Source organism: Hakea prostrata, unplaced genomic scaffold (genome assembly GCF_041222555.1).
Source record: "Hakea prostrata isolate BN-2017 unplaced genomic scaffold, UWA_Hpros_2 contig_55, whole genome shotgun sequence".
Classification (NCBI taxonomy): Eukaryota; Viridiplantae; Streptophyta; class Magnoliopsida; order Proteales; family Proteaceae; genus Hakea; species Hakea prostrata.
The window spans coordinates 114,613-140,352 of NW_028291174.1; the positions used below are offsets into that span (position 1 = coordinate 114,613).

Genomic DNA, 25,740 nt, shown 5'->3' on the forward strand with positions numbered 1-25,740 from the left:
TTTTGCAGAATTTTGACCTAGACCACGGAGGAGCAGTTGTCTATCATTGTCTTGTTGAATCAAATGGGAATTACAGGTTCAAGGTTTGAATTTCTTTCCCTCAATTTTTATTTATTTATTTTTTTTGCAATTTAAAAGTAGCAGTTTGGGATTCTTTTTTTGATTTATGTCATACTTCTTTTTTCGATTTATGTTTTCTTTGGGTTTGCCTGTAAGCTTTTTGGTCTTAGTGGTGTGCATCACTTTCGAAAAATTGGCCACCAAGTCATCATTCTCATTGTATGGATTACAAATCTCCTAAAATTTGAAAATGGAACTGCTGTTGCCCATGGTAGCCATAAAGATGTTTAAATTTCAAAAAATTAAGAGTACCTGCAAGTGTTGGGCACATAATTAAGCATTTGGAAACCAGGGAATCCGTATATGCGCCGAAAACATGAAGAATGTAGCTTCCAACAACTCAATAAAAGAACTTGACCTGTTGATCAAGCTGGGGTGAGATATCTTTACTCAATTCCTTTTGGTTGAGTGGGTTTAAAATCTGATTGAACCTAGGTATCTCATGAGTTGGGGTATGTTTTTGTTGTTTTTCCAATGATCTCGTCTTGCTAATTCAAAATAGTGATGTCTAGCTGAGATCACACTAGTTCTTGATCCAAGATCCCATGTACCACTGAGAGAGGTGTTTGAGTGGATCACAAAATTTTCTTCTAGTCTGTAATAAAAGCATGGTGATGACTTCTTCATTGCAATTCAATCTTGGCTGAGGCAGTCTAGTAATGAACAATCACACACAGGCACGTCCACCAAATGTGGCTAGATGCCTAGATCTACCAGATGGTCGTCCACTGCTCTGCACAACTATCACTTCAGCTATATATTGAAAACAAAAGTAATGGTATGACATAAGATATATGTGGTTCAGCCAAAGTGCACCCATGTACATGGAGAAACTCCCTTAGTGGGTTTTGTATTTCCCCAATACTCTAGTAAATGTTTTGGTCACTAAAATAACCCAAATGCCTCAATACCTGCTTTTTGCTGTTCATTCAGTCTAGGGAAGAACCCGAACCCAATCAAGCCCCAACTTGATGGAAACCTGGAATTGTTTATCAAGTTAAAAAAAGAAAAAATTTCAAATCAAATCATGAGTCCTTTCCCAATAAATGAACATTGTAAATTTACATCAAATACATAATTAGAACTGGTTCAAATAAGAACCAATCTACAGTTGGATTGATAATGGTTCCAGCAATCAAATAAAGTATCAATTGGAGCACCTGTTTGAATGGAATTCGTAGCAGCTGTTTAGCACAACAATTTGATGATAGAAGGATCATAGTTTGAAGGCCTTGTTCTAATCAATAGCTGCAACATAAACACAACTCCAACGGGGTTTGAAGTTTGAACTTTGAACAAGAGAACACAATAGGAGATCAACTAGATAATAAGAGGAAATAAAAGTGGTTTGGCACTCTCAGCAAAGTTCCTCAAACCTAGGTGTTTAGCTCTCTCAGCAGGGCACTTGTCATTTGTATCACTCAAACATGGGACAAGGGAAGAGGTTAACTCAAAGCAAAGCTTCATGTATCCAATTGCATAAAGCAAATGCTTGCTCAAAATAAAATAGAAGCTTCTAATTACTGAAATAGAAACTTCACTGATCACTGATGTAGCCTCAATTTGATGAAGTGCCAATCAACATCTTCAAGATAGAACCAACAAAAGAGGGAGGTTTAAGGGGAAAAAAGTTTTACTACAATCAAGGGCTTTGTCTGCGACTAAGGTTGAGTGTAGGTACCATTTAGGAGGTTGATCTTCAGAAGGTGAACAATATCTGATGGTGGAATTATTGGAGAGAGGTATTACAGGTTAGGGGTTCAGGCTGGATTTAGGGCTTAATAAAAAATAGGTTTGTAGATTGAGGGGCTGTAACTGGGATGTATCAATGATGAAATCCTCCAAAGATGAGGTGATTCTGATGGCTGGTTTAATATCCCCCAAAATTTAGGGAAATTGAAGAAGAATTAGGATCTGCAGTTGAAGGGGTTTTAACGGACAGAATTGAATGAAATTAGGACTGAATGAATGGGGTACTGTGGAGGTGTTTCTCTTAGAAGGATGTCCATTTTGATAGACAAAAAAGGGGAAATGTTTTGTTGCAGGTTTAATGGAGGTTTATAGTTGCAGTTTAATGGAGTTCTCTTGAAGTGGAAGGGGCTGTAATGAAGGATCACTGAATGAGATCAAAGGTGATTTCTAGCTGGTTACTGGGACAGATTTTGATTGGTAACTGTAGGGTTTGAATGGTCTCACCAATGAATCAAATCATAGTTATCAAGGCATTCCCTAGGCATCCAGGCGCTTTGGTGGTGCCTAGCCATCCAGACACTTAGTTGCCTTTATTCTTTCCACCTCCTTGGATTCCTTGCTTGCTTATATGCCAAGATTACTATGGATTAGTACTATAAACAAAAGATGGAAGGGGAAGAAGACGATTGTTGTAAGTCAAGAATTTAAGTGATAAGGGTAGTTTTATTAGTTAGTATGCTTTTATTATTTTAGTCCCACATCAGATACTCTTGTATTCTTTTTATTTTATTTTATTTTATATTTTTTTTATAAATAAAGGCTTGCTATGTCACATTGGCATTAGACAAAATTCATTCAATATTCCAACATGGTATCAGAGCTACCAGATCTTCCGCCACATCAAACTTAAAGCACCACCGACACCATCACATCATCTCCACAACTTTTGCCGACTACCACCATTGCAGCCTTCTACACCTCCTTTGTAGCCGCCCTAAAGTCCCATCGATAGCCTTTTGAAGAGTTTAAATACTCTAGCAACTCATCTAGGGCCATCAAGATCCCCTTCCCCACTTCCTTTCCTGTTGTGATCTACCCTAGAGGTATCGCCAGCCTCTTGCGATACTCTTAGGTAGTCGACCCTCTTTTTCTTTTTTTCCTTTCACTTGCAGTACCCCTAGAGAAGCCGCAGTCATCTAGCGACACCTCTAGGCCCATCGGCTAGCCTTCCCAGCACCAATAAATGGTTCTAAAGCTATCCATCTCTCCAAAAATTACTTCTAGGGCCATCATTCCTTAGTTTCCATGATCTGAAGATTTTTCCTAAATTTTTTCCTTTATCCTTTAACCTTTTATCGTGAATTCCCTTCCATGATTTGTCCCTAATTTTTTTTCTTCTTCATTCTTGATTAATCTTTGTTCATGATGGCTGATTGAATTACCCCCATCTCTTTTGGTACATTTGAGGAGCTTCCCACTTCATCTATTCCTCGGGATCGTGATCTTTCTCCTCTTTAGATGACCATAGTCCAGTTTAATGGGACCAATTATTTTCGGTAGTTTCGTTCTGTTACCCTTGCTGTTGGTGCTTGTGGTCTGACTAGCCATCTCGATGGAACTACTACTAAGCTTTCTCCTCCAGGTCCGTAATATACTAAGTGGTATACAAATGAGTGTTTGGTTATGGAATTTCTCCTTAAATCCATTGAACCAAACATAGCAGAAAGTTATCTCTTTCTTCCTGATGTTGCCATTGTTTGGAGAATTGCACGAGATACATATTCTTAAGTAGGTAATGATGCATAGTGTGTTGAGATTTGGAGGAACATTCACCAGCTATAACAGAAGGATTTAACACTATGCCGGTATTGCAATACACTTAGAGGGTATTATTAGACATTGGATTTCTATGGAAAATTTACCCCAACCACTGCTGCTGATTTTGTTGCTTATCAGAGGTGGGAAGACAAGCTCCGTGTCTATGATTTTCTGGTAGGCCTAAACATCGAGTATGATCAGATTTGGGCACACATTCTTTCTTGGGAGCCCTTTCCTTCTTTGGAGCAAACCTATGTTATGGTTGATACTGAGGATAGTAGATGGACAACTATAGTACATACGTAGACTCTTGATAGGTCTGCATTAGCTTCTGGTTCTGGCAGTAATAGGTCTGGTTTTGGTGATTCTAGGCCCCCGGTAAATTGTAAATATTGTGGGAAAGAACACCATACAAAGGAGAAGTGTTGGAAGTTGCATGGACGTCTAGTAAATTTGTGTGGAGGAGGTAGGAATGGAACTGGGGGCAGCAATCTAACATCTGCAAATTAGGCTATTTCAGACATCTTGAGTACTACAACACCTCTTTCCTCAAATGAACTACAACAACTTTGTCAGTTGATGTCCAAGCTTGATGCATCATCTTCTGAACAGATTCTCAGTGTGAGTGTTGCCTTTGCCGTCACATCCGCTACTGACTGCTAACATTTCACAGGTATTTTCGATTGTCACAATATCAACTCCATTTATCCCTCCTGGATAATTGACTTTGGAGCAACCGACCCACATTATAGGCTCATCCTTTTTATTTCATTCTTATTCATCTGTTTTGTTTTCTGTACTCCTACACTTACCCTTTCTTCTATTTTGCATGTCTCAAAATTTTTGGCTAACCTTTTATCGCTTAGTAGCCTTACACGTGATATGAACTGCAAAATAACTCACCTAGGTTAGTTATCCTTGATAGTACTCATCAGGCTAGGATAGCACTAGGACATTACTCACCTAGGGCTTCCTTGGATGTTACTCACCAACGCATTAGGACATTACTCACCTAGGGCTTCCTTGGATGTTACTCACCAACGCATCGGATGTGATTCACTAGCACTGTCTCTCATGGTGGAAAAAAAGAAAACAGCTCAAAGCTTGTTTGTAATTCAATTTGATAATCAATAATCAGTCTGCTGTGTTGATCCCGTTGATTGGATATTTAGAGACCTTAACAACCTTTTTATTGTAAATTGGAAAGCTAATAATTCTATAATTCTTTTCCTTACTGGAAAAGGTTTCTAATAACAAACGACCTTCCTAGTTGACCTTAGACATAAACCCCAACTAATAGGAATTGTATATTGAACACAAGAGTATCCTTTCAGTTCGTGGGTGGTGTAAAACATAAATACAATTCTAAGAAAAGACTCAATTACTTTAACTTAAACACTTAAGGAAGCCTCCCATGGGTGGAGGAAAAAATTAAAGACCTAATAACCCTTAGACTTATAAAGTAAACTAACATTGTTGTACTTTGCCTCTCTACTTTCATTGGCCCCTTGAAGAGCTCTATCACAACTTAAAACCATGGGTTCAAGTGCCCAATACCAGTACACCCAACCAAGGCTTATTTCAAGGAAAATAAGCCCAAGTCGAGTGTGGATCTGCATGATATACATTACTGAGTTATTTTGTTAATATTCTCAGCAGTAACAAAATAGAAACATCCTAAATTATATAGGATCAATAAATAGAAACTTGCTAATTTTGAAATTGGAAATCCTGACTTGAAAAAATAGAAATCGACTGTTAAAAGCCAGGAATGACATGAAAATGAGCAGGTTATTCTTTTCTTTAGTTATTTTTTTTATAATAAATCAATTCAGTCTACTCTCTCCCCCCCCAACGGGACCTAGTAAAGGGAAAAGAAATTCTATTGAAAAGAACATGAAAGTTACTGTGACTTTTACTGAGTTAGTGTATTGTTTTGGCTGGTGTGACCCGGTTCATGCAGTTGCGAGGTGACTATTAACCCGCAGGAATAGTGAGGCCAAATGGCTGGACACCCATGTTAACACAAAAAAAATATACGCGTTTGGGTTTTTCATTTTACTTGTTGAATGGTGGAGTGAGCAATTTTTCTGTTTAAATTCCTTTTATGTAAATGAAGCTATGTCTTGGTAAAATGGTAAAATCCATGTACTTCTTCAGGGGCCATTTTATGATAAACGGAGAACTCATCTTCAGAAGGTTGTAGGGGATGATAATGTACTACTGGTCAAGTTTTCTAAAGATGATGACAGAAAGGATTCAGCATGGACTTCGATCTACCAAAAGGTCCAAAACATTGCAGAAGGGGGAATTTTTGTGGGTCTGCGCAACTATCGTTTCTTTGGTGGGTTTTTTTTTTTAAGATGGTTATGTTAACAAGTCAAGCTTCAGTGGTTAGTTCTGGCTCATCCTTTTGTTGTTTTCATGGGTGTCACAACATACAATTTCAAAACCATGAAAGCCACCCAGAGTTCATTATTCTATGTTCAGCTTATGCATATTCAAGCTTGTACTTATATTATTTAAGAGTTCCTTTATCTGTATGGTTGTGGCTGTATGTGTAATTTTTCATTGTCATTACCTGTGTTCGAAGATAGTGATGAACATTTTGTCCTCTGTACACCTTATGGATTGGACAATGAGAAAGGTTGAATTATTAAACGAGATTGTTGTCTGTTATAAATTTTTGTTGCCTATTTTTAAAAGCCTGTAAAGGCGTGAAGCAATTTTATCAAAATGCCTGTGTAAGAATAAGCAAGGGCCAGGGTGCCTGAAACCAAAATTTGGCATAGAACTCCTGGATCCCTGATGCAAATCTGTGAAGCAATTTTATAACGTGGGGTAAACACAAGTAAGGCAAAGGATCCACTTGAAACCAAATTTTCTTATAGGGCTCTCAAATTCCTTCCTTAGCCCATTTACTTTAAATCTTTGCAGGTATTGGTCTTTTTTTCTGAGGTTTTCGGATGCAGGTCTGGCACCAAATTTGCCAATTTCCCTTTGAAGTCAACTTGTGGTTGAAGGTTGATACATATGAGTGTTGGGGCATTGGGCCTTAGTTCAATGGGTTTATGGGGTCATGGGTCTACTCTATGGGCTGATAAGTTTATTGTTTAGGCCAAATACGGAAATAGGTTTTTATTTTAGTTTAATTGGTCTAATTATGTAAATTTTGCTCAACTTAAGATATACTGGCAGAATATTCCTTTTTTTTTTAATGTTTTAATTTAGCTTTAAGAGTCTTAAGTTAGTCTAGGTTATGTCAGGTCTAATTAGGGATAATGTAATTAATTAAATAGACCTGATAAGGAGTCCTTTTAGGTTAGTGATAAAGATTGCTATTTGAATTCAAGTGAGAGTCTATGTTTGAGTAAGACTAAGAAAGTCAGTACAAAGGCTATAAATAGAAGGCATGTGCATGTAACAGAATTAAGAAATCAGATTTTTTTTTTTTAATGTTTTAATTTAGCTTTAAGAGTCTTAAGTTAGTCTAGGTTATGTCAGGTCTAATTAGGGATAATGTAATTAATTAAATAGACCTGATAAGGAGTCCTTTTAGGTTAGTGATAAAGATTGCTATTTGAATTCAAGTGAGAGTCTATGTTTGAGTAAGACTAAGAAAGTCAGTACAAAGGCTATAAATAGAAGGCATGTGCATGTAACAGAATTAAGAAATCAGAGTACAATTAATAAAGAGTGTTGCCTTAGTGGTAAAGGACCTCCATGTGATCGAGTAAGCAACCAAGGGCTTCCTACTTGAAAGTGATGTAACCAGGGTTGGCAACCATAGGCCCCTCATATTTTAGGCACAACTTCAGCCAACAGCATGTGACGCCAAGAGCTGGCTGAATCTGACAGGGGGTATTTTGTTCATTTAACCCTCCCTCTTGAGGCCCCAGTAGGGCTAGTTGGATACAGACAGCTGTTTGGAGTCTATATCTACTTTAATCTTTGAGTTTGGTCAAGCTATTGAATGGTCCCAGTCTTGTTAGCGGTCCCAATTAGAGAGGGATTCCCTTAGAAGTTAGAATCCACTGCCTATAAGGATCCTACATCTACTCTTATTTTATAAAAGAGTCCTTGTCCAAGTAAGACTCCCAATTGCAATCCAATTTTCAAGTAGGATTCTCTCTAGAAGTTGGTTGCTTATTTTGCAACTTGTATTTGTTTAGGAACTGTAATTTAAGAGTCTTTTCCTCATTTAGAAAGTTAAATTAGTTTTAATAGGAATCTAATCCAAATTGGATTCCCTAAGTTGAGTCCAAGTATCTTTCCTAATTAGAGTCGAGTTAGAGAGTCGTAGTTGCGTTCCTTCAATGTAATGAGGCTATACAAAAGCCCCCGCAACTTGTAAATGAATGAATAAAAAAGCATGTGTTGAAGGAAGGCTTGGGAGTCATGGGAGAGAGCCCCATGACCTGGGTTTGAGAGTTTCTTATTTTCTGCAATTTCAAGATCTTCCTGCTTCTTCACTCACCTGCCGCAGCCATTGAAGAACCTGTAAACAATTATCTTCTTCAACAATTCTTAAAGTCGCTTCTTAAGCATCAAGTAAGAAAAACCTCCAGCCCGTTCCCCATCCCCTATTCCTTCTCCAGTTCTCCCAACCTTCCTCCACCTTGCGGCACCAGAGGATACCTCCCCCCACTCGAAATTCTGCAGAACCGTAATTCCTCCTCTAATTCCCATTCCCTCTTGTGATATAACTCCATCCCACCCTAACTGACCTTCGTCCTAAGCACCAACCCCAACCCTAACCCTAGCTTCTAAACCCTAGAATTACCTTCCCCTAGCCTCCATCGAAACCCTAAACCTTAGGATTGAATCTGAACTTACAAAACAGCAAATTCAACTTCAGTTTCTGACTAGTTTCTTCATCATAAACCCCTGGCTGAACCTTAATTCCTTTCCTCTCATCCTCAGCCACCCCACTAGAGTCCTTTTTATTTTTTTGGTAAACCACCCCACTAGAGTCCTTGACACATTAGAAGACCTAATTCTAAAACCCTAGGTTGGGAATCAAATGTGAAACTGATATTCCACAGAGTCAAATTTAATTTCTAATTTTCCAACCCCTACCCTGCTGGCCGAAACCTATTTCCTACCTCAATCAAGTTATCAACCCTAAGTCCTCCTTTAATCCTATGACTCTATGAGCCCTCAAACATAAACCCTAGACCTACAACTGCAGGGTATATTTGAACCTTCACAGCTGTTGCACTTTGAGAATGGACTAAGTTCAGGCCTGAAAAAGTGAGATTTGACACTAATTCTACTGTTGTTTCCAATTGAGATCCTGGGTTACATTTATTGGTATCAGAGCCAGAGGAATCAACAGTAGTCAGAGCAAGATGAGTCAGCAGTAGCCAGAGATATGGACAAGTCCACAATAGCCAGGCATATTGAGAACATACAGAAGGCCCAAACAGATATGTGGACACAATTACAAGGTTTGGCAGCACAAATACAGGGCTTATCTAATGGAGTGTCCCAATTAGAGCAAATCTGTAGAAGAAAAGAAGTACCCCCTTCTCCACCCCCATGGTTAAATTCCCAAAGTGCCTTCCACCATTGTGGAGAAGCCAGTAGAAGTCACACGTACAGAGAAGAAATAAACAATGATATGTCATGCTAGAAAATTAAGGTATGAGAATCCTTTATATAACCGGTTTGAAGGTGGAGAAAGGCCTCATAAAGAAAGACCCTATCATCACTCACCACCCACCTTGGAATAGCTCATAGTATCTTATTACTTGGTGAACATGATCAGAGGATATGCAATAATCAGGGTACTGTCCATAGGAAGGATCAACCAGCCACCAATCCATTCATAGTTGACTCCACCTCCACAACTTTTCAATGATCTCCTAGGACAGACTATAGGAAAACAGGCTACGCCAACAATAGCGACCCTAGTAACTATATGAAGGATCACTTTGCTTGGGAGTAGGGTTTAAAGTAACAGTATCGAGTATAGTATTGTTCAGGTGATTTTAAGAGACATATTGTCTTGTATTGAATATTTTATTGTATGGGCAATATATTTTGGTGCAATCTAATAGAGAGACGTTCCGATATTAATGTATCGGTTGTATCCAATATGGATACGTATCAGCTAGTATTGTATCGTATCGTATCGTGGGACTTTAAACCTTGCCTGGAGTGCCCTCAAAGAAGGGGAGTTGTTTTGAAACCCACAAACAAACTATTGAAGAAGTACTCTGCCTGCCTCTAGAAGAAGCCCTAGAAGACTTCTTTGATGAAGGAGAACACTTGGACAATTATCAGGATCTTAATGAAATAGTGGAATATAAAGAGATGCTGTCCCATGTCTACTAAAGTGATGTCAGAAGAGCTTGATAGGGACCACAAGACTAAAATAGTATAAGACATTAAGACCAAGAGTTGATTCAAGCCCATGATGACAAAGACATGATAGCTGAAGAAGCTACAAAAGTGAAAAGACTACAAAGACATGATGAAGCAACAACACCAGCTAGGGAGATGTCTACAGAAGGTTTTATGGATATGACTACTAGTTTGAGTATGAGTATGTTGAATTCGTCAAGTCCCCATGGTTCTCTGTTGGGGTGTCAACCGGCCAGGATAGGCTGGGCTAGCCTTTAACCCTAACCCTGCCCTAGAGATTGAAACTACATCTGAAGCCCAACCCAACCCCACCAACGTTTAAAAATTTCCAACCCTAACCTGACTTTGATGGGGCTTAACCCAACCTGACCTGCCCTGATTAACCCTGATAGGGTCGGGTTGGCCCTGATTAACCCTGACCCTAATTTTTAGTGGGAAACAAAAGTGATAATAATATTGCCACCAAGTAGAATCGAACCGATGACCTCTTTGTTGATAACGTTGCATTGGTATATAATTCTAGTATTGATTCTATTGAATAACTTTTTAAGTATAACTTTAGTTAAGTTAATTAATATAGGGTGTAGTTGGGTTGGGTGGGGTTGGCCTGAGGGCTAAACCTGAACCCGACTCGACCCTACCCTACCCTGTCAGGGCTTATTATTTTGTAACACAAGCCCACTCTTTGGGTTGAAAAAATCGGGCTGGAATCGGGCGGGGCGGCGCTGAGTCAGCATGGTTTTATTGACACCCCTAGTTCTCTGAGAAGGAAGTTCCTAAGATTGAAGCATTCGTAGTTCTCTTACATTGCTAGAGTTTTTCCCAAGAATGGTCCACATTGCTGCACACAAGTTGTTTTCTCCACCACACTACAAGGTTCAAGGTTGTTTTTTTCTGAAGACTTTGGGCCTAGGTATATCAAATGTAACATGCCCCTATGACTATTTGAATAGAAGGCACCCATTCTTCGTTCCTATTGTTTCTACCTTGTTAGAATTTTGCCTAGGAATGGTGCAAGCGGCAGCATACCTGTTACCCCTACCACCCACTGCAAGATGCGAGGACAAGTTCACATGGAAGATCTCCAGAGGATTGATCTAGAATCACACGATAAGCACATTCATCAGGTTATGATTGTTTTCAAGTAGGGGAGAACTAATATAACCTGGATTGGTGACCATAGGGCCCTTCATATTTTAGGCCCAAATTCAGCCCACAATCATGTGACACCAAGAGCTGGCTGAATCTGACTAGTGGTACTTTGGTCATTTAACTACCTCTTTTGGTGCCTTGTAGGACTATTTGGATGCAGACAGCTGTTAGGTGTCTATATGTACTTCTATCTTTGAGTTTGATTATGTTTTGGTCAAGCTATTGAAGAGTCCCAGTTTGTTTAGGTCCTTTAGGAGTTCCAATTAGAGAGAGATTCCCTTAAGTTAGAATCCACTCCTTACAAGGATACTAGATCTATTCTTATTTTATAATTTGGATAATTCCTTGATGAGTTATGAAAGAGTTCTTGTCTAAGTAGGAGTCCCAGTTAGAATCCAATTTTCAAGTAGGATTCCCTCCGGAAGTTAGTTGCTTATTTTGCAAGTTGTATTTGTTTAGGAACTCTTATTTTGGAGTCCTTTTCTAGTTTAGAAAGTTAAGTTAGTTGTAATAGGGAGTTTTAATTCAAATTGGATTCCCTAAGTTGATTTCCTAATTAGAGTCAAGTTAGAGAGTCCTAGTTGCATTCCCTCAATGTAATGAGGCTATGAAAATCCCCCACAACTTGTATACCATTCCTCGATTATGAATGAATAAAAAACATGCATTGAAGGAAGACTTCCCCTCGACTTGCGGTTTGAGATTTCCTTATTTTCTGCATTTTCCAGATTTTCCTGCTTCTTCACTCACCTATGGCAGCCATTCACTCACCTATGGCAGCCATTGAAGAACCTCTAAACAGAGATCTGCTTCAACAATTTTTGAACTCACTTCTCAAGCTTCAAGTAAACAAAACCCTGAACCCATTCCCCATCTCTTATTCCCTCTCCAATTCTTCCAGCGTGTGGCACCGTGGAGACCTCCCCTCACTTGAAACTCTGCAAAACCCCAATTCCCCCTCTAGTCCGATTTCCTCTTGTGATAGCTCCATCCCACCCTAAATGATTTTTGAGCTAAGCGCCATCCACAACCTTAGCTTCTAAACCCTAGAATCACTCTCCCCCAGCCTCCATTGAAACCCTAACTGTAGGATTGAATCTGAACTTACAAAACAGCAAATACAACTTCAGTTTTAGACCAATTTCTTCATCATAAACCCTTGGCTGAACCATAGTCCCTTTGCTCTCATCCTTAGTTTCACATCCCTCTAGTTGGTACCATATCTGGAATACCCGAGTGTGTGATCCACAGCCCTGAAGATCAAGTTTAGGAATGATCATATCCACTTAGCACAATAATATAATCAAAAGCAAGAACAAATCATTGTATTCAAGTAATTTAATAATAAAGTCAAGAAAGGATCTCAGAAGGATCACAAAAGAATATCAGAGTGCGGATGACAAGATACCAATCAAAAGATAACAGTAGAGTATAGCGGAAATATACTCCACAAACAAAGCGGAAGGTAGATCAGAAATCTAAAGCAAGTTCTAAGCTATCATAACTAAAGGAAAAGGAAAGGAAATTAAGAGTCATTCTAATACTAAACAAAATAATAAAGCTTCAAGATCCGGCTAATTCTGATGCGCTCCATCATCACACGGGTATGCGTTACTGCATTGCTCGTAGTCACCAACATCTTGGAAACGCAACAAGTCACCCACCGAGGCTTCATAGTTTTGGTTCTCAAAGTCATTGGCACCTGCAATACCATCTAAAAACATGTCTCCCTTAGGGTAAGCTAAAAAAGAACTTCGCAAGTAATCCAACCACAATAAACATCTTCACACACAATCCAAGGCAAACATAAATGCAATGACATGAAACAATATGTGCAAGTATGCTTCTAACTCTATATATGTATGCTGGTCTCTATTGGCAGACACGCTTTAAGTCATAGCACCGTACTCCTTTGGGTGGGTCTCAAATCACTCTCCCTAAGCCTTCCCAGCATCTTGGTTTCTTCGTTTGGTAAATGGGCCCTGAAACCTTCCCGGACATCCTTGGCTAGGGTTAAGATCAACACTCTCTCACATCACCGTTTGGCCTGAGTACTGGCGTGTGTACAGGGATAATCTTAGCCTAATGCAAGTCATCTACTGAGTCACATCTACTTAGGGTTAGGTACGTCCATTCCTTGCTTCCCGCGATCTTTCCGGTACCTTTCCCACTAAAGTCATCGTCTCCTTCTCGGCTACATAGACTCTTAATCCTATTGGTCATCCACACATAGTAAACGGGAAACTCTCGTGTCCTCTCATGCTTCCCGCAATCTCAAGCGCCCACTAGCCCAAGCCTACCATATGCAAGTATGCAACCCTACCAATGAATGGCCCCCACAATTTGATTCATGTCATCTCACGGGTTGGTTATCGGTCTTGAGTGCCCACAAATCCCCATTGTTGCCATGGGTCACTCGGTCTCAATTCCCCTTCCGATAGGGTCAGATATGACAAGGGTTTCCTAGCCAAACACTTCTAGACATGTCCTAGGTATGTCACCCAGTATTTAGGGAAAACGCTAAGGGGCACCATAGGAATGCGTCCCATACCACCTCCACTGGTGTCCAATGACAGAAACGCCAAAAGGGCATTCCCCATTTTTCACATCCACCCAGCCGGTACCCTATTTGGCATACCCGAGTGTGTGATCCACAACCTCGAAGATCAGTATCGAGGAAATCTCAACCTCCTACATTCACAATAATATAATCAAGAACAAGACTAAATCAAGGTTATCAATATTATTTAGAAGATCAAAACAATGTAACGAAATAACATCAGAGTGCGAAAAATGATACCAATATATATATAATCAAAAGGTAGAGTGAGGCGGAATCTCACTCCCAAGGATACAACGGAAATGTAGCTCGAAAGTCAAAAGAAGATTACAACCAATTTTGAAAGAAAGGAAAGAAAGAAGTAATCAAATTAAGCTAGAGTTTATTCTACTTTATAAAGAACGTCTTTATAAACATAAACTTTAGAAATTAAGCACGGCCGCTTCCACTCCACGGTAGGGCTAATCATGGTACGTAACATGATCACACGAGGGATCATCATCAAGATCTTCATAACTGCCAACACCTTGCGTGAAGTATGCTTCTTCAGCTTGCGCTTCCTCATACTGGCCGTCATAGTCATCAGCACCTGTAGGATAATCCAACAAAAGATATTTGCATGAAAGGAGTGAGTTCAAAAGAACTCAGCAAGGCAAGTTATCCCATAACAACATAATTAACATGATAGCAGAAACATAGCATGATGCAAAATGATATGAGACAAACAATGCATGTATGAGTCTAACTTTATGTATGCTGGTCTCTATAGGCAGACATGCTTTAAGTCATAGCACCATACTTCTTTGGGTAGGTCTCAAATTACTCTCCCTCAACCATCTCGGTATCTTGGGTTCTCCGGTGGTAATTGGATCCTGCATCCCTCTCAGACATTCCATGGATGGGGTTTAGGTCACTGCTCTCTCATATCACCATTGGTTTAAGTCTTGGCGCATGTCAAGGTAAAGCCTAGCCAAATACAAGTCATCTACTTAGTTATATCAACTCAGATCTAGATACGTCCATTCCTCGCCCTGGGCGATCCTTTCCGGTATCCTTCACACTAGAGTCAGCGTATCCTATGGCTACAACCAACTCGGACTGCGGACTCATTAACTCTATTGGTCATCCACAAATAATAAACGGGAATCTCGCATGTCCTCTCACGGGTTGGCTACCGGTCTTGAACGCCCATGAGCCCAAGTCTACTAAATGTGACCCTACCAATGAATGACCTCTCACGAGTATCCACAATGTGATTTATGTCCTCTCACGGATATGACTCACTGGTCTTGGGTGCCCATAAATCCCCATTTCTACCACGGGTTACTCGGTCTCAATACCCTTCCGAATCGAGTCTGATATAAAAGGGAATCCTAGCCAAACACTGCTAGACAAGTCCTAGGTATGACAACCAACAATCTGGGAAAGCGTCAAAGGGCACCATCGGAAATATCCCATACTATTCCCACTGATGTCCAAGGACATAAATGTCAAAAGGACATTCTCCAATCCCAAATCATACCTAATCAATTGCATTCCCAATTCAGTCACAATGTACACCACTGATATCTCATCATATGAAAGAATACATAAAGACAAGATCAATTGAATATGCAACATATATGAGTAAGAGTCCATACATGATCAAGTACATAAAGGAAATGTAAAAGTGAGATCTTACTGTACTTACAACAGTCATATCTTAATTGGAAACTACAATTTCAGTAGCAAATATAGGTGTTTCCTAATTTAGAAACTAGGATTCACGCAGTCTATGTTAATATGGAAACAACTGTCCTTTGCTTAAATAGATTCGAAGATATTCTGAACGAACAAGAGAATGAATCCAAAGTTAGCAAACAAACCCTAAACAAGCATTAAAGAATCATTAGGAAGCAATCCTAAAAGAATAAACATCAAAAGGATTGAAACGGACGAAGAAATCTCTTGTTGTCATGCTGGGAAGACTGGTTGGGTCGATTGGTCCAGTCGACCCAGTGAACAGTACGCATCCAAAAACTGATTTTTGATCCGAAACCTATTCTACAAGATTCTAAACGCTACGAAACTTGGAGGGAATCTCTAACACAGTAATCAATACTAACTAGCATAGATTAGACATCAAACAACGATCAAAACCAATACTTTAATTTAGAATCATACTTTCTAATTTGATAAAATCATAGTTTTTAATGAAAACAAGCTATGAATTCAAGAGAAGAACTAGAGATGATGAGATCTCATTCTAGTAGATTAACACAGTAAATCAAGGATATGAATAATCATGAAGATGCATCTATAATGCTAGAGAAATCACATCAAGAGTATGATCATAGTTTCATGAAGAAATCATAAGAATCATGGTTAGGATTGAACATGAAGATCATAGCATGAAAGAATGAATGGAGATTGTAGAAGAGATGATTGCAAGGATGCAACATCTTCTTCATAATCTCAGTACAAAGAATAGATCATAGTAAGAGTAGATCAATACCATATAAGAGTGATTACTAACCTTTGATTGAAGAACAAAAGAGGAAAACTTGAGAGTTTAAAGAGTTGATCTTCTTCCACACTAATGGAGGCTTTGAGAGGAGTTCCCTTCGTTCTCTAGGTGTTTTGGAAGCAAGGGAAACTAAAAATACGAAGTCCTATATAAATATAGCAACATAAACCCTATTACAGGATCTTAAAATTTTTTTGCCTCTGTGGGTCGATTGGCTGGGTCTATTGGCTCAGTAAACCCAGGCTGTCAGCAAAGCCTGAAATAGGGAAATGAGGGCCTATCTCTTATCAAAATCAAATGGGCTTCTCACAACATAAATTATAACTCACCTAACATGGAGGAATGCCTTCAAATCATGTCCAACCAAGCTTTAAGGTTATCAACCAAACTTCTCTTCATCAATATGTAGTCTCTTTCTAATTCCATCAAGTTCTCCAAGTATCGGGCATCATCATCAATCTCCATGGGTTTGGAGGCAAACACCATGTCTTCTACTGATATGGCCCATAGTTGACTTCCACTTCTACTTCGGGTCTTCGGACCTACAAACAATAGAGTTTTCGGGTTAAGGTTAGGGCTAGGTTTCACACCATTCCCCAATCACAACCTAGGCATTCGCATCACATCATTCTTTCATACATATCACAATCAAGTCCAAATCATATTCACATCATTCATAATTGAATCCAGTATGTAAGTCACAATATGAGTAACTTACTTGTAATTGCGAAGTAATGTAATGTAAAGAAAGTAAAACAACAGTAGTTAAATCATACATTTGAATCACATCATAACAAGGTATGTAAATATGCATAGTGTGAGTGTACTCACCTTGAATTCGACTTAAAATTCGAGAAAGAGATCAATGGGCAAGTCCAAGATCACCAAAATAACCCTAAACAAACATGTATTGAACTTAAGGAACAAACCCTAACAATCGGAAACGGAAGCAAAACATAACAAAATTGAGGTTACTAACTTCGTGGGTCGATTGGTTGGCAGCTTGGTCTAGTTGACCAACCAGTCAACCAAGTGAACAGTACGCGACAACAAACCCTAAATTGGTCATAACTTCTTCGTTTGAAGTCCGATTACTCCGAAATCTGAAGGGGAGTTCCTAAAAAACATACTAAGACTATCTAAGAAGGTCTAAGCATCAAACATGGTAAAAAAGATAGAGTTCTAGTTGAATCATAGGATTAGGGTTTCATCGTAGACAGTCTATGGATCTCATGGAAAGACTAGAGAGAATAATGATTCACTCTAGGGAAAGAAAGAATAATATTTCAAAATCAAGAATAGGAATTGGGAAGGGTCTAACAATGAGAGAAAACAAGGTTTTCAATTGGATACCCTAAAATTTCCTTCAAAATAACCCAGGGTAGATTCACTGACTGAAAAGGGAAAAGAGATTAACCAAAAAATTATAGGGATAGAAGGAAAAGTTGTAACAATGGTGTGAGACCTTTCCCACAATCATTAAGATAGGTGGAAAATTAAGGAGAGGGTAACTCATGATTTTAGGTCAGATCAAAGATATAAACATCACCATATGATTTCAAGAAACATAGAGTGAATGGGGGGATTCACTCTAAGAAAGAAAGAATAGTATTTCAAAATCAAGAAAGGTATTGGAAAGGATCCAACAAATAAAAAAAAATCAAGGTTCTCAAATGGGATACCCTTTCTTGAAGGTTACCCAAAAATTTACTTTCAAAATCAACCAATAGCAAATTCACAAAGAGAAAAGGGAAAAGAGATTCTCCCAAAATTATGGGGAACAAATAACAATAAGTCTTTTGTAGGAATAAACCAAGGAGTAAATCTAACATGCTTTGAAATCAGAAACAATTATAAGGGTTAACAAATCATGAAGATCACACTTGATTTCCCTTCAAAATCATCATATGGAGAATTTACAAGGTTATAGAGTGTATGGAGATCCACTCTAGAACAGCAGAGATAGAAGGATAAGTCATGGGAATAACTTAAGACCTATCAAAGGGAATAGAAGGCACTAGAAGAAATAGTAGAGAGAATAGATCAGAGAAGAAACAGATCGATTACTAACCTTGCAGAAGAAGATTCGACGGAGAAACTCTAACGGATGGTTGGGGATCTTCTTTGGCTTCGAAGAGGAGGTTCTGAGGTCCTTCCCACGTTCTCCCGAGGTTTAGGAACATAATGGGGCTGATCACCACGAAATTCCAATAAATAGAGCTTCAAAACCCTAAAAAAATAAAATTTTACCAAACTGCCCCTGCCTGGGTAGCTTGCCCAAAAATAGGTTTTTGTAGCTCCAAACCCCGATATTTTTGAATAGGCTTCTCACAACTCATCAAACCATTTACCTAGCATGGAGGGATGCCTTCAAACCATGTCCAACTAGGCTTTAGGTCCATCAACCAAGCTCTTCAACATCAAAATGCAGTTCAACTTCAAAATAGATAAGGTTTCCAAAAGGGAATTCCATCATTAATTTCCATGGGTTTTGGGTTAAACACCATGTCTTCAATTGAAATGGCCCACAAAGTCTTCTTCCTTCACTTCGGGTCTTCGGATCTACACTAAGGGAGAGGTCTGACTTGACTTCCTAGGACCTTCCAAAGATAACAACACTGCACTCAAGGTCCAATTTCAAGGTCAAACATCAAACAAACCCTTCTTCACCCAAAACAGATAGGGTGTCCAGGTTAGGGTTTGGGCTGAATTTCACACTTAGCTACCTCCAAAGAGTCCTTGACACAACAATAACAATAAAACAACAATAAGCCTTGTCCCAACTAAATGGGGTCGGCTACATGGATTCTTGCCTTCCAATCAGTTCTGTTTGAGGTCATGCTAGATACAAGGCCTAAGCTATTCATATTCTTTTTCACCACTTCTCTTAAGGTTATCTTAGGTCTACCCCTAGCTCTTCTAGTCCCTTCAGTTTGGATTATATTACTTCTCCATACATAGGAATATATAGGTCTTCGTTGTACGTGGCCGTGCCACCTCAATCGACTTTCTCAAAGCGTATCACTTATGGGAGCAACTCCTAAACCAACTCTAATATGATCATTCCTTATCTTATCCTTCCTAGTTTGCCACTCGTCCATCTTAGCATCTTCATTTCTGCTACACTGAGTTTATATATATGATTCTTTTTAATAGCCCAACACTCTGCACTGTACATTATAGCTGGTCGAACAACAGTCCTATAAAATTCTCCTTTAAACTTTAATGGAATACGCCGATCACACAAGACCCCTGGCGCACCTCTCCTTTTCATCCACCCTATATTAATTCTTTGGGAAACATCATCCTCTATATCAACTCTTTTATTTATGATTGAACCTAGGTACCTAAAACAATCACTTTGAGGAATCTCCTTATCGTCAAGTATCACCATCTCATCGTCTGTTCGATCATGACTTAGTTACAAACTAGATATTTTGTCTTCGTCCTACTTAGTTTAAATCCTCTTGATTCCAAAGCTGCTCTCCATGATTTTAATTTGGTATTAATCCACTCTTGAGTCTCATCTATCAACACAATATCATCAGCAAAAAGAATACACCAGGAGGACCTCATCTTGAATGTCTTTGGTTAATTCATCCATTACAAGTGCAAATAAATATGGGCTTAAAGTTGATCCTTGATGTAGCCTAATTGTAATTGGGAATTTATTATTTTGTCCCCCCACTGTTCTTACACTGGTCACCGAACCATCATACATATCCTTAATTGTGTTTACATATTTACTTGCAACACTTCTTTTCTCTAGTACTTGCCAAATTAACACTTCTTTACTCTCCCATAATTTTGTAGTATGGCTCATTAGTTTAATGCCCCTATAGTATTATAACTTTGAATATCTCCTTTATTTTTCTAAATTGGAACCACGATGCTTCTCCTCCATTCATCTGGCATTTTCCCTATGCTCATAATCTTATTAAACAACTTAGTCAACCAAACTAGTCCATGGGTTCCTAAGCTCTTCCATATTTCTATTGGGATTTCATCAGGACCATGTGTCTTGCTGAGTTTCATCCTCCTTAGTGCTTCACTTTGGACATCGAAATGTGAAACTGATAATCCACATAGTCAAATTTAATTTTCTATTTTCCAAGCCCTAACCCTGCTGGCCGAAACTTATTCCCTACCCAATCAAGTGATCAACCCTAAATCCTCCTTAAATGCTAGAAGCCCTCAAACATAAACCCTAGACCTACAACCGCAGGGTATATTTGACCCTTGACAGCTGCTGCCCATTGAGAATTGACTAAGTTCAGGCCTGAAAAAGTGAGATTTAACCCTAATTGTACTGATGGTTCTAATTGAGACGATCCTAAAGAATGGCCCAGACCCGGGGTTACATTAGAAGGATTCTCCTTTGTTAGCGCTTGCAGTTTGCCTTCACTGTTCCATCATCATCTCAGCCATTACTAGGCTTCTATTCAGCCACTGAATATAGCTCGAACAGGGAGTGCATCGGCAGTACAGAAGTATATCTCAGCAATATAACTTAGAACAAACACTGTACTAGCAATGTATCTGTAAGTACCACTCACACAAATTCAATACCCAGCAATATATTGTAAAACCAAGACTATATCAGCAGTGTATGTCAAAAGCTGGTTTGTTGTAGTGGTATATTTCAAATCCAAAGGCTCACAAGAGATAAAAACAACAGAACAGGGCATACTCAGCTATATTAGCAGTATATTCCAAACCCAGAGGCATACAGAAAGCACAACCAGCAAAATAGTCTTCTTTATATGAAACCAGCTTGGTAATAGGAATAAAAATAGGTAGCTCAGTAATGGAACAAGATCTAAAGGAACAACAGATAAGAGGACAATAAGATATGGGCTTGCTGGTTACCGAATTACTGTGAAACAAAGTAGCCACAAGTAGTACTATAGTAAAAAAAATCATGCCATGAGCAATGCTCCAAAGTTGGTTCAAGCAACACTTGCAAGGGGTAGAGCAAAGCTTTCAAACAGCAGTTTCATTAAGTGGCAGCAACCAGCAACAAGAGGGGAAAAAAATTCCCGAGGAAGAGCATATATTAGAAGAAGAATCCAATCGCAGGTCAGTGGCGGATTTACTTTCAGACTATAGTAGCAAATTGATAGCACTAGCAGCAGCAAGATGAATCAATGTCAGTTGCAATCCATCATGTAGATTCATCAATCTTCATTAGAAACCTCTTTCTTCTTCTTATATGAACTTGGGTTTCACCACAAACAAGAAAACCTTGAAACGAACCGGCAATGTTCAAAATTTCAGAACATGATCTGTAGCATAGAAGAAAATTCAACTGAAATTGTCGGAATTTTGGTTGAAATGTCTGTATTTTTCAAAAACGAAACGAAATTCCAATTATTTTGGAAAAGTGTCAAATTTCAACTGAAATTTCGGAGATTTCGACCATTTCGGAGGTTTCGACCGAAATTTCAATCATCTCGACCGAATTTCAACCATTTTAGTATTCCAACTTGTTTTCCTTAGTTTTCGTTGATTTCTATCCCATTTTCACATAATTTCCACGATTCTTTTGCCTTCAAACACCTCTTTTGCTCATTTTTTGCCTCCAAACACCTCCTAAGCCACAACAACTACAAAGGAAACTCCGGCAACAATAGAATGTGAAGCATGAGCCATACCCAACAGTTCCAAACTTCCCCTTTTTTATTTTTGTTTTGTCCATGCCTTAAATGATCGTGTATTGCCTTGAAATTAATATATGTTTAGCCTAGGACTATGATATATGATTGTGTTTTGTTTAACTTATGTTTTTATTATTTGCTACCATTTTTTCATTTTCTGATTTTAATAATTATTTTCTAAAATTATGTATTTTTATTTTATGTATATATGATATGATATATCGGTGTCAACTTAATATATGTGAGACACCATCACTTGATCTAGTCGGTCATTTTATTTTGTTGACGTGTTGTATATGTAACTGTTCTACCAAACAATTCATGTATGTTGATGATTCTATGCTTGTATGCAATACAATTTGCACTTGTCGGAGCTAGTCATTTGTTAGTATACTTGAATGATAAATTTTAAATGGTTTTTTTTTTTTTTTTTTTTTTTTTTTTTTGTGTGTGTGTGTGTGTGTGTGCAAAATACTAGGTAGTATGCAAGAATTGAAATCATTTTGATTCCATGAGGCCCAAAATTGAAGTTCCAATTTCTAGAAAAAGTGTCCAGTTTCGACCGAAATGTCGACTGAAGCATCGAAATTTCGGCCTTTTGCAATGTCAGAAATTCTGTTTCGGTCGAATTTTCTTCCTTGATGTGTAGTCACTGCTCTAAAATCATGAAATAGAATTAAAATTAAAGTAACTAGGTATAATAAATAGCTGAAGGAAGAGAGAAGAAGTGGTTGAGAGGAAGAAGAGATGGAGGTGGGAATGAGGAGTTGTGCTAGATGTAGGTCTCCCCCTCAACAGTGTATTTATTATTGAAAACTTTCCAGATTAGAGAGATCTTCAAAATATTCCTAATTCTGGTTGCAAGATCTTCAAATATTGCTGTTCTAAAATAGGCTTGCTTGATACCCAAGTAACAAGAAGGAAAGGAAGCAAATCTCTCTAAGGCTGCGTTTGTTTGCTGGAATAAAGGACGTAGGGTGGGAAAAAAGGGGTGGGGAAATTCTTGAAAAAAGTGTAGATTTCTTACTTTTCCCTTAAATCCCAAAATGGCAGATTGTTTGGTTGATTGGGGTGGAAAAGTGAGAGACAAATTTCCTTGAATCAAGGAAACTTGTCTGGTGATGTGGCAGCCCAACTTTCCCACCCCAAGCCATTTTAAAACCCCACATATTTGGTGGGACTTTGTGGGAAAGTTGGGAAAAGTAAAAAGTGGGACCCACCACTATCACTTTTCCACAAAACCCTTTCCTTTCCTTTCCTTCTCCCTCACCCCACTACACATGGGACCCACATGTTTTTTTTTCCCACCCCTTTTTTCCCACACCACCTTTGCAAACAAATGCAGCCTAAGTGTTGCTTGCTAGTCAAGCTACATAAAAATAGAAAGTGCAGAAAATGGAAAGTAATATCTTAATTTAATAAATAGGAGCTAAGGAAGAAAAAAAAAAATCCAATATATGGTGGACCCCACATAATTTGCTTACCATTGAAGTTGAAAATTCATGCATATCTTAAACAAATTCTATTTCTGATCAGTCAGTCGACTCCTGACTTGATTGGTTTTGAGCTAATCTGGTTCATTACCAATTTTTCTATATCAGCATATCTGACCATAAGATCTGGCTAAGCTTTTCATCATTGATTCTAATCAACAAAAGAGGCACTGTACTAGACTTATATGTTGATCCAGTTATGAGCTTTTGCTAAACCTGGAAATTATACTTGATCAATACTGTTTGATACTTTGTATTAATTCAGAAGCATATTATAGGGTGAAGCCTCAAATAGACTCTCAAAACCCAAAGGATAAGCTGATCTAAGAAATTGTCCTGAGCTGTTCTGATAGAGAGAAGAAGTCGATGATTTTGGTGTTGTTACAGGATGAGCCTGATACCACATTTCATAAAGAATGTAAACAAGACAAATGAAACTAGAATTGATACAGAAGATATGGGAGGAGAGAGCTTTTTTCTAATTAAGTGATGTTTTCTGTCAGTCCTGTGATCAACTTCTTGTACTTCTGTTTCTTCATTTCATCGAATTTCAATTTTCCCTTGTTGCTTCTAAAAGTAAACTAAGTTCATGTTGATGCCCTTTGTAGCCTTGTCGGTGGACCACAGTTGTAGCTTGAGGTCAAGGCGTTGAAACAGCATCTCAGCAAAAATTGCTGGGGGAAGGCTGCATAGGAAAGTTTTGCCATGGACTCTGCTTATGCGGGAGCCTTCTGCACTGGGTTTGCCCATTTTGACACCATTTAATGTTGGGCACACTTGTGATAACATGATATTTTCTTAACATTATGCGTAGTGTGCATTCCATTTTTTTTTTTTAAATATATATTATGATAAACTCCTGTTTACTAAACTTGGCTTATTTCAAATAAATGGGATTAGCTACATGGATTGTGTCTGAGATTCCATTCTTCAAACTTTCCTCAGTAATAGGCTGGTGGGAGTACATAAACATGAAGTCTTATTGATCTGATTGTATATTTTCTTACAGTTTTCAAGGATGGAGGGAAAGAGAAAAAGAAAAAGGATCCAACATCATGTCAAGTGAAGTGTTTTTTTGTTCGTATGGAGTCCAATGCCTTCATAGACAGAACAAGACCATATCCTTTATGTAGTAAATCCATACATGATGCACGTTGTGTGTTTATGCATGTTCATAAAGTCGACAGTCTAGTGGCTTATATGAAGAGGTAGGTTTTTCTGTACACTTCCATTAATGTCTGCCATTGCTACTCATGTTGTGTTAAACCATCGCCACAATTTGAAGTGCAGGTTCTCCCTTATCTTATCGAAAACAATCACGCTTGATTTAGACTTTGCATCCTTGAATATTCAAGAAATTGAAGATGTACCTTGCCGGGTATGGCCTTTTGCATCTTTTTCTTCTCCATATGGTAATTTAGCTAATGATGTATAGGTTTTTTCTCTTCTGCTGGGTGTTATCTGTCAATTGACTCAACAGTATTTTCATTTGCTAGGATGAAAATGGGGATGCTGTCCCTGATGAAGGCGGGAAGCCTGTTGTACATACTGATGGAACTGGTTTTATTTCTGAAGACTTGGCTTTGAAATGTCCAAGGAATTTATTCAGAGGGAGTTTCCTGAATCATGTAAACACTAAGGTCTGTTATCTTGGCATTTTTAATTTTTGCAAGTAATCTTTCCAAAAAAATGCATTAACAGTGTAAACTGTCAGCTTGCAATTGGATCCATACATGGATTAAAGTTGGGAACCTATTTTATTTTAGGTACCTTGGCTCAATCATAAGTAATGGAGGTGATGTAGAGGATGATGTTTCCCGAAGAATTAAAACAAGGTAGATGAAGTGGAGAGGTGCGTCTGGGGTTATGTGTGATCAATGTATTCCTTAAAGCTCAAAGGAAAATTCTATAGGATTGCTGTACGATCAACTATGCTGTATGGTGTAGGGTGTTGGGCTGTTAAGAGGCATCATATAGATAAATTCAATGTAGTAGGAATGACGATGCTAAGATGGATGAATGGAAAAATTGGAGAGGATAAGATACATAGTTGTTAAGGTGTTGTCTCGGCGTCCAAGCTCCCCTGGAAGTGGTGCGGCGACCCTCGCCTTATGGGAGCTCCATAAGGCGGTTGCCTTGGGTCCAAGGTGTCACCTCAAGTACCTCGGACGCCTTGAGGGTCAAGGCATCCACCTTTTTTATTTTTATTTTTTAAAATCCCAAAAGACGTGACACTAAGCCACTAGATTTTGATTTGAAAAATCCTATTGGAAATATGCTTACCTTTGCACCAATGCTACATGGGGATCAAAATATTATATTTCGAAAAAACATAACCAATTAATTTGAACTATTTGCAACACCAAATCGCGA

The 25,740-nt window shown here is 38.5% G+C and overlaps 1 protein-coding gene across 1 annotated transcript in view; it reads left to right on the forward strand.

Annotated features, from left to right (window-relative positions):
* LOC148999059 (putative RNA-dependent RNA polymerase 5) overlaps window positions 1-25,740 on the forward strand; it is a 110,981-nt gene that overhangs the window by 19,029 nt on the left and 66,212 nt on the right. The window contains exons 4-8 of the mRNA XM_089141498.1: window positions 9-83; window positions 5,791-5,974; window positions 24,377-24,575; window positions 24,658-24,745; window positions 24,864-25,007. Coding sequence (XP_088997624.1) covers window positions 9-83; window positions 5,791-5,974; window positions 24,377-24,575; window positions 24,658-24,745; window positions 24,864-25,007 — 690 coding nt within the window. The remainder of the gene's footprint in view (window positions 1-8; window positions 84-5,790; window positions 5,975-24,376; window positions 24,576-24,657; window positions 24,746-24,863; window positions 25,008-25,740) is intronic.